Source organism: Solanum dulcamara, chromosome 1 (assembly GCF_947179165.1).
Source record: "Solanum dulcamara chromosome 1, daSolDulc1.2, whole genome shotgun sequence".
Classification (NCBI taxonomy): Eukaryota; Viridiplantae; Streptophyta; class Magnoliopsida; order Solanales; family Solanaceae; genus Solanum; species Solanum dulcamara.
This window is the reverse complement of record NC_077237.1, coordinates 13,052,587-13,068,052: the sequence shown is the minus strand read 5'-3', so window position 1 is coordinate 13,068,052 and position 15,466 is coordinate 13,052,587. Positions and strand designations below refer to the sequence as shown.

Genomic DNA, 15,466 nt, shown 5'->3' with positions numbered 1-15,466 from the left:
TTTGGGTTTTCAAAACTTTAACTCTTTCTCCCTTTGTTAACTCTTTCTCCCCTTTTATCCTTTTATCTTTTGAACCTGGTCCCTTCTCAGACTCAGGCCCTAATTTACCCAAAGGTCATCAGTCCTCGGGGACTCTTTGCTCTTTCTCTTGGCAGTTTCCTTTACTCTTCTTTTCACTGGTACACCCTTCTCTTTCTTCTTTAGGTCGTCTTCCTTTTGAGTAGGAGTTTTTCTTTCTCTAGGTTTCTGGGTGAGCTTCTCCTTTTGTAGTGCTTTAATTCTTCTCTTCTCAATAGCAGACACTATGTCATTAGACTCTGTTTCACTGTCACTTTTCTCCCTTGAAACTTCAATCACATTTGTATTTGGGATATGTCCTCATCAACCATAGTTTTTCTTTTTCTCCTAATTTTATTTGTTCGAGCCTTATTTTCTTTCATGGTTTCACTCATCAACTTTTTGATTGAACCCCTAGTAGGATAAGGGTTTGGATTTACATACTTTCTTTCTATAACCTTTTCTTTTCCCTTACTTGAGATGGAAACCATTTTCCTTCTCAAAGCCCAAGACAAAAGGTGATTCTCCTCATCTTCTTCATCATTAACATGGGTAAAGGGTAGAATAGTAGCTGGTGTCTTATCAAACTTCGGTGTAGAGTCCTTAGGAGAACCCTCTGATGTGTTAGCTCCCCTTTTAAGAATAAGGTACTCTCCCTCACTACTATGAGAATTTCTACCATCAACTCCTCACTTGCAGCCAAAATGTTTGATTTTGTGTTCTTGTCCTCTGGTAGATCTCCTTTAAAGAATTGTTCTAACATTATGGATAAGGGAAGACCATATTGAGATAAGGAAATAGAGAGTTCATTCTTAGTCTGAATCTTGGATTGCATAGACCCATCAGTAGAGAAGACCTGTGGGTTGTTCGGATCTAGAGTAGGAGAAGACACAGGCAAAGCTTTATCACTGGGAGAAAGAATAACCTCAGTGGTATGAGTCTTTGTCTCTTCAATTGAATGAATGGTCGAAATGGGAGTTGAAGGAAGAAGATTACATGAGGAGAGGCAAAGGCAGATGGGTATATTTCTTTTAGGATTTCTAGCATTTTCTTGATAGGAGAAGTTGGTTGATGCATTTTTGCTAGATTAGAGAGAATATAGAGAGAAAGAAAGAGATAGAGAAAAAAAATGATAAAAGAGATAGAGTATAGAGGGAAGTAAAGGGGTGCGTCAGGTCCCTTGAAAAAGATACGATGCTTGGATTTTAAATAATGGAACAATGGTAAGAAGATGGATGAAAGACACTTGGCAAATACAATAGTTATCATAAGCAGTTTAAAGAATGCTAACCTTTGAGATAGGTCTAGGTCCCTCTTTGAAAATTGAAAGTGATTTGCCTAGTTTTATCCTAACCTTTCTTTACTCCAGCGTATTTATCATGTGTGTATACCTGCAAAAGGTATGAGATTGACATTACCAAAATATGCATTAAAAAGAACAAGAATATTTGCTTCCTAAACATAGACAATGAGGGTTGAATGCTTTCGATGGAATTAACTTAGTCAAGTTTCAGCATCTCCAACTTTAATCTCTTTTTCTCAAATTGGTCCTGCTCAGAGCCTTGGTAAAATATCAGTAATTTGATCTTCAGTCTTGAAACATTGCATGCAGATATTTCCCTTTTCAATATTATCTCTTAGAAAATGATGCCTTACGTCAATATGTTTAGTCCTTTATGCTGAACTTGATTCTTAGGCATATTAATTACACTCGTATAATCACACAAGAGAGATATAGTGTGAGTAACCACTCCAAAATTTTCAAGTTTTTATTTAATCCATAGAAGTTGTACACCGCAAGATGCAACTACTAAATATTCTGCTTCAGCTGATGATAGAGCAATTGATGTTTGCTTTTTAGTACTCCAGGAAATAAGTGAAGAACCTAGAAAATGAACCATTCCTAAAGTTCTCTTTTTATCAACCTGATATTCTATATAATTTGCATCAACATATCCCACCATGTAAGACCCAAAAAGTTGAAAAGATAAAAAATTGAGTTGAAAAAAAAAGTACAGAAAAATTCTGGTGCAAGGCTTTTCACGAGCCCTTATACGACCATGAGAAGTGATCATAGGAGGTCCAGTGTAGGGGTGGTGAGGACTTTGGCCAATATGGGTAAAGTTACAAATCGTGGTGGGTCCTATGGACCATAGGAGGGTCTGTACCCCACACTACCAACACTTGGAAATATTTGGTTAAGGGACTTTGGGATGAGAGCCTTCTACAACTCATGAAGGTCTTCACGGGTCATGGGAATGGTCGTGAAGATGAGTCTCTCAAGGTTCTGAAGAGTTGAGGTTCACGAGGGTCTTGTACGACCTGTAGGGTGTTAAAGGTCCATAAGGTAGTCCGTGTAAGTCATCCCTCAATACCCAAATTCCCTCCTCTTTCATGGACCCTTGAACGATCCGTGGAGTGTTGCACAACCCGTCTAGGGTCCCATGAAAGAAGGTTTTGCCAGTTAACTTCTGAGGCTATTTAGGGCATTTTCATTTTCATTTACTATTGAAATAAGGTCATTTTGGGAAAATTATTTAAGTCTATTAACTACACAAATCCCTCCTTAATCAGTTATTCCCTCAACTACTCTATAAAAATCCTCTCACTAAAATTTTCTCCCAAGGCTATCTTCTTTTTCAAGCAACAAGGTTACGATGATATTCAAGTTCAAGTCTCCCAATTTTACTTGCATTTAGGGATTTGAATAATCAAGATATGTGGAAATTCACCAATGGATTCCATTCATTCATTGGGTTCCAAAAAGAACTCAATTCTCCTAATTTGATTTCACCCAATTCTAAGGGTTTTCAAGTCAATCATTCAAGGTCCTTTCTTTATTGATTAGATTGATGTTGTTTCACTTGATCATGCATGATTTTACGCTACTACATGAACTTACATTGATTTTACATGGACTCATGCATAATGTCATGATTTTCAATTATGAACTATGAATTTATGATCAAGGATTTAAGAATATTTTATGAATAATTTATGTAAATCTATGAACTATATTTTCAAGTATGTTTCAAGTAAGTAACCATGAATTGTGAAAGATTTTTTCATAATATGAAAAGAATCACGATTTAGATGCTTAGAAAGGTAAGTGTCTATGTGTTTATGTTATTATCATGGTTTTCAAGAAGCAATTATTATGATGTATTTTATGATGTGGATTGATTGATTATTGTCTTTTCTAATGACTATGATTTATGTATACTGTTGGACTTAATTTAGCACTGAGAGAACTTTGTGGTGGGGACTCCACAAGGGGGCCCTAGTAGCAACCCCTAGTTTCAAACTCTGTGCCCCTGTAGGTGCCTTTATAGCCTAGCTAGTGTATCCACATATAAAGATCAGTTCATATTTATATAGAGTCTATTTTGGCAAGTAGCTTCTTTCTTCTTAGTGTGGGAGTTACATAGAATTCCATATTATAGATCACATGGTATTAAATGTCGATTAAGGTTAATATCCCACATATGTATATGCTATATCTTATAATCTCTTAGGATATTTTATGATGCATTGACCTTATTAAATGCTTTTAAGTGGTTTCAAGCTTTATTTCATGTTTTCAAGATACTTGGCCATGCATCACATGTTCATATTGACTATGTCCGATTATTCTTGTTCGTGAATGTTTCTCACATATTTAGTACATTACATGTACTAACACATACTTTTTCCTACATTATCTCATAATGTATGGTCCGATGCTCATTCTCTCACTCGTGACTAGTTGATCATTACTTCACTTAGCTTTGGTGATTTCTTATGTTTCGAGGGCGAGTCAGTTATGACTTTTTATTCATGTTCAGACTTTATTTCTTTTCTTTATATTTTAGTGAGCTAGGAACTTATTCTATACCTCGTCTAGACTAGTAGAGGCATATTAGATTTGTTATGTCTATGTTGTCTCATTATTTTAGAGATTATAGTTGGTTTCTCTTATATCGAGATATTCATGTTGAGACTTATATTATACATTCATGTTTTAGCTTCTTGCTTCTTATTTACCTTATATATGCTTATGTATGATATGCTAAGAGGCTTGATTGGTGTCTCTCGGGATCCTAATCACAGTGTAGTATCTAGGGCCTAACTTGGATCATGACACAATAAGTCAAAAGTGTCTCCTCATGGATAGAATAGGACGAGATCCCCAGTTTTCTTCAAATATATTAGGATCCTATTGGCAACTTTTAGATGGGATTCCTTAGGACAAGCCTGGAATATAGCACATATTCCAATACCAAAAATAATGTGAGGTCTACTGGCAGTTAGGTACAACAATGATCCAATGATTTCTCTACACATAGTCTCATTTACCATAGGATCAGGTCCATCAGCATCTAGTTTTGAGTTGGTACCCATTGGAGTATCAATAGGCTTTGCATCCACTATGTGAAATTTCTCCAGCAACTCTTTGATATATGTTTCTTGACATATGGAGGTGCCATTTGGAGTTTGTTTGATCTGTAATCCCAAGAAGAAACATAATTATCCCCCCATACTCATTTCAAATTCAATTCCCATGAGTGCAACAAATTTCTCACACAAGGTTACAAATATTGCTCCAAAAATAATGTCATCGACATATACTTGAATGATGAGCAACTCTTTACCCCATGATTTTAGGAAGAAAGTGTTGTCAATTTTTCTTCTCTTGAATCCATTCTCCAGAAGGAACTTGGACAGCCTTTCATATTTTGCTCTAGGAGTCGGTTTTAGTCCATAGATGGTTTTGTCTAACTTAAGCACATAATTTAGATAATCAACATCTTCAAAATAAGGTGGTTGCTTCACACATACTTCCTCCTCAGATAACCATTTTAAAAGGCACTCTTCACATCTATCTAAAATAGTTGTACCAACTTCAGCAATTGTTACAACAACTTTAGCTTAGTTGCTCCGACAACTTCGACAGTTATTTAATTTTCTGATAAAAAGTGAGGTGAAAGAGCAGGTGATTATGAAAGCAAAAGAGTTGTTGGTAACAACGAAGGAGGAGATGGTGGTTGTTGTAGCAGCAACGGTGGAGGAGAAGGAAGTGGCAACAGTGGTGGTAGAAGAGGAGGAAGTTGTGGTGGTGGTGGTGAAGGAAGAACTGATGGTTATGGTGAAGGAGAAAGTAGTGATGATGGTGGAGGAGGAAAAAGAGGAGAAAGTGGTGTCGATGGAGGAAGAAAAGGAAGAATTGGTGCTGGTGGAGGTGGTGATGACGACGGTACCAACAACGTAAGGGGAGAAGATTGCGATGGCAGAAGTGTGGGGAGGGGTGGGTGAGTGGACCTTTGTATAAATAATAAAATTTGAGAATTTTTAAAATTAGTGTCATTAACACTAATCATAAAATTATCACCAACACTCAATTTTTAAAACTCTTGTCACTCTTTTTAAATTCTAAGACTTCTTTTGTTACCCTTAATTAAAAATCCCTGGCTTTAAGGAAGAAGGACCATAAGGAGGGTTTAGTTCTAAATTAGTCCTTGATAGAAGTTTCTTGTCTTTTTTTCTTTGTTAAGGGAAAATTGGTCAATCAACTTTTGATGGGTATTATCGTAAATCAATTTTAGGCTTAGACCTAAACATAAGTATATTTTGAAAATATTTGAGAGATATGAAATATAATTAAAGTACAAAAAAGTGTAGCATCATTTTATTTATCTCTGAGACATATGATGAATGTGTTTATAACACTAGTATATGTATTCGTGCGATGTGTAGATAATATTAAAGAAAGTAATTACGTTATGCACTATGCTCGAACATATATTATACTATTGTTTATATGAAAAAAATCACTTAAATAAGTATATCAATGAATGAAATCTTTCAGTTCATGAGTTTTTATTGCATATTTGTGATGATGATTAGCGAAGCAAGTTTTTCATCAATTCTTGATAGTACATTTGTATTTTTCATGTTCATACAACAACAAAAGCAATTTTTTCATTGATGATGATAATGCTATGTTGCTCGAAAATTGTGAACAAAGATCAAATATGCCACAAATTTATCATAAAATTTCAAATTGCAAATAGCATCCAATCTTACCTAAATTACCTATATAGAATTAAATGGGTAGTGGATACGAAATGCTCAATAATAATTAGATCGACCGTCTAAAATTTTATTTTAATCGTGTTATATTTTAGGATCGAAGAATTGAATAAGAAGATGTAACTCAACTTTCACGATTATTGTAGATGTACTTTAAAAATGAAGGAATATTAGAAAAATAATATTGTTAATAGTCTTGCTTCCGAAGGAAATCTAACGACAAATAATATGCTATCATGTAACTTCAAAGTTTGAGTAGTGTATAATTATTTTGGAATAATCCACACATGTATAGTACCTTCATCATCATCATCATCATCATCCTCCTCGTAACTTTATTTTCCATTTTTTAAGTTTAATTTTGGTCTATAATGTTGTACTCCCATTGTTTCAATTATATGACATGTACGTTTTCCTTTTAGTAAGTCCTAAAAAAGTGACATATTAAGAAAAAATTAAACATTAAAATGTCAATTTCACTCCCAATGAGATGATTTATATTTATAGTCACACAAACACATGACTTATTTTATAACATAAATTTTAAAGTATTCACATTTTTTAAAAATGCGTACCTATTTAAACTACATCATATAATTTGGGACGGAATGAGCAAAACATATAGAGAATATTTTATTAAAACTTTATATATGTAAATAATATAATAACGATAAAAAATAAGAAAAAAACATTTTTGGACTATATTAACATAGTTACATATCTTATGTGATAGGGGCCGGGCACTCAATTTACAATATCAATTTTTGAAGAAAAAAGGCTGTAAATTCCAAATTGACCACACGACTAAAAGTATTCATAAACACTAAGTTAAAGGAACTGTTAAACCAAAATATAATCAAAGTAAAATAAATCATCCATCTCAAAATTGATGTTACCTCAATAAAGTCATTATGTGGAGCCGTAGTTTGCATATTGTAATACGTGTGCAGGTGTGTACCACGTCAATCAATAAAATTATATATATGAACATAAAAAGTAGCAATTCACGTTAAAATATTTTTTTATTTAAATAATATAAATAAATATTGTATCTCAAAATAGTATTGTTATTTCATCTGAATGAGTCTTCAATTCCTAACGTCAACTTTTTATTTTTATTAAAAGACTACTAAAGATTTTTTTAAAAAAAGTGCTTCAATGTTAACTTCTTTTTTTTCTTACCATATATTTTAGGACTTATTTTTTAATGTACACAAGGAAAAGAAAATCTACTAACATTATTTCTCCATATATTTTTCTCTAACCATATATATATTATGACTTCTTAAATTTTCAAGATATAATCAATATTATAAAGTTAAATTAAATAATAATTTAATATAGTATAGATTTACATGTTACCAGTAACCTACCCAAAGTATATTAATTAATATCCTAAACCTTATCACGTTAGCACTTATTATAATTAATTTAGGATTTATATTCTATGCAATATTCAATATAATTAAAATAAAATTATAATAATTGGAGAAAAATGATGAAAAGACGATTTTGTATAAAAGTGAAATCTTTTAATAAAAAAATAAAAAGTTCAATCAACATCATTAAAATCTTTGTGCTTTTAATATAGTATAGATAATTATTTGGGACTATCATTAGAAATAACATAGAAAATATGACATTTAAGGAAATATATCTTCTTCAAGTCTAATAGATGCAGAAAATCATGTTTTTCCCTCATTTTTAACCACTTTGTCAACCTTGTTACTTGAGAGTTATGTTGTGCACTGAGATCGTTATCAAGTTCTATTACATATTGTAATGATTCGATTGGTCATTTTTAGAAATTGCATAAAATTACCGTCTTACCTTTTCTAAATAGTTATCCCGAGTCGTATGTGGTCAGTTTACAAAGTTGTTTTTGAAATTCTTTGAAAAATTGTGATTCTTGGAAGCTTGAGTTTTTAAACGGCTTAAATTGTTAAAAAGTAGTTTCGGTGTCTTTCGGAGTTTCAAGTCTCAAAAATGAATTCCGTCGATTTCATCAGCTCTAGAATGCGAAAATTGGCCTTAGAGAGATGTCAGTTTCAGATTTGGGTTGTATTGTGGAATTGGTCCTAAGTTTGAAATTGGTGAGATTTTAGCCTTTGAGTTGACTTTGGTCAACATTCGAAGTTCGGGCAATCGAAATAAATTTTCGATGACTTCGTTGGATCCGAGAGATGATTTTAGGCCTAGATGAGGTCTTGATTGATTTTTCAGAAGTCTCGACCTTATTTTGATATTTTTGAGCCCTAATTAGTAAAGTTGCAACTAAACAGGTTTCGGGTCAAGAAGACCATAAATCTGAATTCTGACGGTTTCATTGAGTCTGAAACGTCGAATTTAGTAGGGTAGCATGTATGGTTGTGTTCTCGAAATTTTGAACAAATCTTGAGGATCCATTCGGAGTATACTCTATCTTTGTGAAAATGTTGTGTTCTGGTGCCTCTCCGACCTCGCGATCGCGAGGGAATTGGCCACATTCGTGGTCTTCGCTTTTCCACAACCCTTCTCTTTTGCAAGGTCCTGGACATAGGTGTGGTTCGCTTAAGCAAATCAGGGGTCGCAAACGCAATGCCCGCGAAAGCGACCCTCAGTCACTTAAGCGAGACTTGAGAGGATTTTTGTGTTTTGGGGGTTTGGCCCTATTCTCACCATTTTTGAGTTGAGGTTTAACCCTATTTTTATCATTTTTGAATTGAGGGAGTTCGGTGGAGACGATTTTCAAATTGTTTTTCGAGATAAAGCTATTGGGTAAGTGACTTTAACTATGATTCTTCAATACTCAACGATTAAATTGTGATTTCAACTTCGAATTCTTAATTTTGATTCCAAAAAGTGTGGGTTTTCTTAAGAACTTTGAGTTTTGGTAGAATGGTGATTATTAGTTGAATACAACTTTCTTTTTGAAATGGTTTTTGCTAATGGATTCCAAATGTCTTGATGAATATATTCATGTAAAAAAATTTAGATTTGAACCACGTTTTCGTAATTGGATTTTTGAGTCATTTTAACCCTTTAATCTGAATTTTGTAAAATTGGTGATGTTAGTTCCAGAATGTTATCATGAATCATTATGTAACTAGATTGTAGTGATTTGGCTACTATTTGAAAGGGAAATGCTCAAGTTTTGGATTGATTGTGTTTTGATTAAGGTAAGTGAATTTCTAAAACTCCATAAATCTTGTAAAATTCTCGAATTTCCTTTCTTGTATGTGTTTGGGAGTCATGAAAATGAGGTGATGAGTTCTTTATTCATATGAATTAACCTTAATTAATAAACAGAGTTAACAAAAAGGCAATGTGTTGCTAATCTTGTGATTGAAATGTATTACATGCCTTGTTCTTGCTATTGATATGTAGTTAATGAAATGCTTTGATAGCTTCATTGTGATTGTGAACTGTAACGACCTATTTCGCCGTTACTAAAACTATATGTGGTCAAGGTATGCGAATCTCATTTGTCATAAGACTAGGATTGATTCCTTGGTATGCGAGTGCATTAGTTGTGAATTAAGGACGTTCAATTCCCCTATCTCAAAGTTAAGTTGAAAGTGTCCTTCCGATTTAGTTTCAAACTTGAGTTTAAACTAAGGTCAACTTTAAACGATTATAACTCTTAGCCTATAATGAATTAATTGTCCATAACATATCAAATTAAAGTTCTATGAGTCTTATTTCCAACGCCATTAAGTTTACCTCATTTGACGTTCAAAGTAAAATGTAATGCCTATTTTACTGAACACTATCTGGACTGAGGAGCCATGGCGAGATGGGACCCTCCATGGAGGGATTCTAGGACCAGAATTAAAAAGAGGCGTATTTTTATTATCTCCTTCTTCCATTAAGTGCCAAAATAGATGAGAATTATCCTAGAAACCCCCAAAAGCTTCTCTAGGTTTGGAGAGAAGGGAGGAAGGGAATTCGAGCGCAAGGAAGGCTACAACCCACAGATTTCAGGCATGTCTCCATCTTTCTCCTTTAGGAAGCCGAGGATCATGTTATAATTCTTCTACAGTTTCTTGATGCTCAAGTAGGCTAGATTTTCTTAATTGAGTAGTTATAAACTTGTGCCCATCGCTTAATATAATGGTAATTGACGGGAGATATCATGTTTAGGCCTTTGGACATGGAGTCTGGATGGTTGGATGATTGTTAATTGTTGTTTAAGGCGGGAATGTTTGATGTGGGTAAGGATTGCTCTACGACTAATAATAGTGGTCCAATCAGTGAATGTAAACTGTTTAGAAGGCCAATGACTCTTATGAGATTAAATATAGACAATAGTTATGCCATTACTGTCTTTATACTATGTATGTTTTGAAGCTTTTGTACCTCTTTAGACTAGTATCCTTGAGGGTATTAAAATGTTTCTTGTAATAAACCTTAGAGTTTTAAATTCAATTATGGTGTATTCCTGACTCTTTAGGCTGTTATTTTGATATTTGTTAAACTTTCGCATTATATTTCTATTATACCCCAAAAATCTTTAAGCTAAGCCCCAAGTCATTCTTCTTATGCACATAGGACCAAGCCCCATGACTCCTAATTATATATATTGGGATCAATTCTTAAGTATTTGAAGTGTATTAGAGGTAAATTAAGGTCATGAGAAACCTCTAGTACTAAGTAAAGTTCACAGATCCTTTACCGATTGAGTTTCGTATAAGATCATATTGTCACACCCTGAGAGGGTACCCTAGGCGTGACCGGCACTCAGAAATCATCTCTGGCCTCCGAGAGAACCACTTGGTGTCATCACTCATTCGTTCATCAGTGGAAGACTTAAGTGAAAATAAGAGTACTTATGTGGGCTCGCCATCATCACATCAAATGGAAGAAATAATCCTTAGAAGAAGTAGTTTCAAAGGAGAACTACTCAATTACATCATCAAACTCTGTCTATAAAGCATCTAACACTATCAGATGGTGTCAATAACATGTCCATGGCTACCTCAAAAGATACATAATACTCAAGGATAAAGAGTTCCTCCAAATACAAGAAGGACTCACCAAATAGCTGGAAAGTAATGATCTTCAACAATGCGCCTGTTGAGGATCTCTAACACCTGTATCTGCATCATAAAATAATGCAGGTCAAATAAAGTCAGTACATGAAATGTACGAGTATGTAAAATGGCAGAAAAGTAAGGAAAGATATCAAGAAACTTATCTCGGGAAGACTCGAATCAGAACTCAATATCAATATGTAATGCAAGTTTAAAAATAATAATAATAAGCAATGCTTACTCAGTTGGGAGTTTCTCTAACCGACAACCATCACTTATGACCTAGTGATGATACAATGAATCGATGTCGTTGCCACATCCATCCATTACCTTGCCAAGGTAAAGGGCATCACCATCTTGGATCCAATCATCAAGTCCTCTTTTTGAGATTTAAGAGGCATAGCCTCCATCCTACGCTGGCTACGTAGTTCTGGGGTTTGAGTCAATTAAACTCTTACCCAACTCGATGCTCAATAGTACTCGCAAAACATGTGCTCATATTAACCTCATCATCTAGTCTCATTAAACTTTAATTTAAAACATCAAACTCATCTCAATGCATCATCATCATTATTACATCTTCATCAAATCATTATACTTCAAAACATCTTACTCAAAACATCATTTAACCCAAAGAATCAAATTCATTTAAAATCAATTCTTTTGCTCTTTCAAAACTTAATAAAATACATATATAGTATTAATTCAAATCACTCTTTTTGTTAATGAATATTAAAAGACAACATCTTTATTCAAAATATGCAGAAAAAAATATTCATGAACATCAAATCAATTAGGGTTAATGGAAAAGTAGCCACCTATAATATGAGAGATAAAAATAATAATAATCTCAATGCATAAATATATCTAACTCAATAGAAGAATAATTAACTCATTTAGAATTCACAAATTAGGGTAAAACTCAACTATAACTCAATTACGATGAATTTAAATATTGGGAGCATGGAGAAACTCAATCCAATGCTATGAATAGCCTTACATACCTAGAATTCGAAGCTTTACGTCGAATTGAAGAACTCAATGACCACTCTTGAACTCCTAGCTTTTTCTCCTCGCCGGAGCATTTTATGTATTACACGGAGTATAAGAATCACCAAAATAGTATTTCTACACTATTAAAAACTAAAACTATATTTGAAAATAAGTAAAAAAGTGTATAGAGAGAAGAGTTGCTTGAGAAAGCTTGATGAATAAAATGAAGAAATAAGGTGGGTATTTATAGATGTGGAGGAGGGACCTAATAATAAAATAATTACAAAGGATGATCTTGAAAATTCAGTGGAGGACTGTGATCTCATGGATGATGTCAAATGGAGGACTATTGATGTCATGGGTGATGTTAAATGGATCTAGATATTTCCATTGTTGGTAAGATGAACCTTCTTTTAACGGAATACCTTTTTCGGAGCTCTGTTTGAATAAGATAACTTCCTAATTAGGATTTGGTGTCTTTATATGAATTGTAGATATAGAAGTTTACTTTCATTTAGTTGAAGAATCAACCTATTCAGAGCTTCCTGCTGTGAGATATGATTTTTCTTCTACAAATACTTTATTTCTTCACAGCATCATATCTTGTAAAAATTAATTTATTTGACCTACGTATCCTCCGAATCTTATGATATGGTCTTTATTAAAGTTATAAGTAATGCCATTGGAGCTATTCAAAAATTTGAATCTCCTAATTCGGAATAGTCTATCAAAAGTTATCTCTAAAATACAGAAGCAGTATTATTTTCGTCGAGAATTGAAAAACCACATACAATGTTTTAGGGGGTATTACAATATCTCCCCCTTGGGATCATTCATCCTCGAATGAAGATGAAATTAGGGGAAATGAATAACGAATATCATCAAGACATCAATTTCTCAAAAACTCCGATACTCAAATGTTCAAACAACACATATTGAAATAGTCAATGACTCAAACTCAAGAATACACATTGACTCAAAGGTAGAAGTAAGGAATATTACCTTGAACATCATCTTCGGAAGGCATGAATAGATGAGGATATTTAGCCTTCATATCTTCTTTATCTTCCCATGTTGCCTCTTCAACAAATTGATTTCGCCATAGGACTTTGGCAGATGCCACATCCTTAGTTCTTAATTTGCGAACTTGACGATCAAGAATCTGGACTAGAATCTCTTCATAACTTAAACTCTCTTTCACCCCAATGCTCTCAGTTGGGACAACAAGTGAAGGGTCTCCCAAATACTTCTTAAGCATAAAGATGTGAAACACGGGATGAATACCTGTTAATTCTGGGAGCAACTTCAATTCATAGGCTACGTTACCAACCCTCTTCAAAATATGACAAGGACCAATGTAGCGGGGACTAAGCTTCCCTTTCTTTCCAAATCTCATCAAACCCTTCATGGATGAAACTTTCAAGTATACCTAATTATACATTTCGACCTTCAAATCTCTCCTCCTAATATCAGTGTAGGATTTTTGGCGACCCTGAGCAATCTTCAACCTCTCTTGGATGGTTTTCACCTTCTCCATAGCTTTGTGAACTAAGTCTGGTCCAATCAACTCAGCTTCACTAACTTCGATCCAACCAATTGATAATCTACATATCCTCCCATATAGAGTTTCATAAGGACTTATTTGAATACTCAAATGGAAGCTATTGTTGTATGCAAACTCAATAAGAGGTAAATGATCATCCCACTTATCTTTGAAGTCGATGACACAAGCTCTCAATATATCCTCCAAAGTATATATTGTACGCTCTGCCTAGCCGTCTGTCTCCAGATGAAAAACAGTACTAAGGTTCACTGTTGAACCCAAACCCTTCTGAAATGACTTCCAAAAATAAGCAGTGAATTGAGCTCCCCTATCTGAGATGATAGACAAAGGAACTCCATACAATCAAATAATCTCTCTAAGATACAGTTTGGCATAATCCTCTGCGGTGTCCGTAGTCTTAACCAGTAATAAATGAGCCGATTTGGTCATCCTATCCATAATCACCCAAATAGAGTCATGTTGTTTGCGGGTTTGCGGTGAACAGGTAATGAAGTCCATGTTGATCATCTCCCACTTCCATTCTGGATCTCTATATTTTGAGCCATTCCACAAGGCCTTGGGTACTAAACTTTAACTTGTTGGTAGTTTGGGCATTTGGACACAAACTCTGTTATATCTCTCTTCATTTCACTCTACCAGAATACTTCTCTCAAGTCGTGGTACATCTTTGTCGAACCTGTGGATGGAATACCTAGAATTATGGCCTTTTGCCATAATTCTCTCTTGAATGCCATCAACACTTGGAACACATAATCTCCCTTGATATCTCAACACTCCATCTCTCCCTTTGTCAAAAGCCATTACCTTCTGCTTATGAACCTTGTCTTTCAGTTGAAAGAGAATGAGGTCCTGATCTTGCTTTTCTTTCACCTCTACAACTAGAGATAATTCAGATCTATTTCAGACTATTGTACCTCTCTCACTAGAGTCAATAAGTTGAACTCTGAAACGCGCAAGTATATGCACTTCTTTTGCCAACTTCTTCTTTTTCTCTTCCACATGGGCCATACTCCTCATGGATAACCTGCTTAAAGCATCGGCAACTACGTTTGCTTTACCTGAGAGGTCGAGAATGCTCATGTCATAATCCTTGAGAAACTCTAGCCATCTCCTCTGCCTCAAGTTCAACACCTTCTGACTGAATACATACTGCAAGCTTTTTTGGTCTGTGAATACATCCATATGTACACCATAAAGATAGTGACGCTAGATCTTAAGAGCAAATACCACAACTGCCAACTCAAGATCATAAGTGGGGTAGTTCCTCTCATGAGTCTAAAGCTATTTAGAGGCATAAGCAACCTTACCTTTCTATGTCAACACATATCCCAACCCAACTCTGGAAGCATCACAATAGATTACAAAACCATATGTTCCCTCGGGTAGGGATAGTATTGGAGTAGTAGTCAATCTAGATTTCAACTCTTGAAAGATTTTATCACAAGCATCAGACTATTGAAACTTATCCTTTTTTTGAGTCAGCTTAGTCAATGGTGAGGATATGGATGAGAATACCTCAAAAAAACCTCCTGTATTAACCAGTCAAACCTAAGAAACTCCTTATGTCACTTGCAGAGGTGGTTCTAGGCCAGTTCTTAACTGCCTCAATCTTTTGAGTATCAACTCGAATTCCATCACTAGATATAATATGGCCTAGGAACACTATAGACGCAAGCCAAAACTCACACTTTGAAAACTTAGCATACAACTCCCTCTCCTTAAGATTTTGAAGGACAATCCTAAGGTAGTTAGCATGCTCACTCTTACTTCT

At 34.5% G+C, this 15,466-nt stretch overlaps 1 protein-coding gene across 1 annotated transcript; it reads left to right on the top strand.

The window, feature by feature from the left end:
* The first annotated feature begins 1,028 nt into the window (after positions 1-1,028).
* On the top strand, positions 1,029-5,349 carry LOC129891708 (uncharacterized). Its single transcript, XM_055967164.1, has 2 exons — positions 1,029-1,077; positions 5,030-5,349. Exons 1-2 carry the CDS (start codon positions 1,029-1,031, stop codon positions 5,347-5,349), a joined length of 369 nt encoding a protein of 122 aa, XP_055823139.1.
* The last annotated feature ends 10,117 nt before the right edge of the window (positions 5,350-15,466 follow it).

Excerpts from the sequence above, each read along its gene's own strand:
- LOC129891708 (XM_055967164.1), top strand. The coding sequence starts at position 1,029 with ATGGGAGTTGAAGGAAGAAGATTACATGAGGAGAGGCAAAGGCAGATG. Across the intron at positions 1,078-5,029 it reads GGAGAGGCAAAGGCAGATGG|GTGATTATGAAAGCAAAAGA; the intron begins GTATATTTCTTT and ends GTGAAAGAGCAG.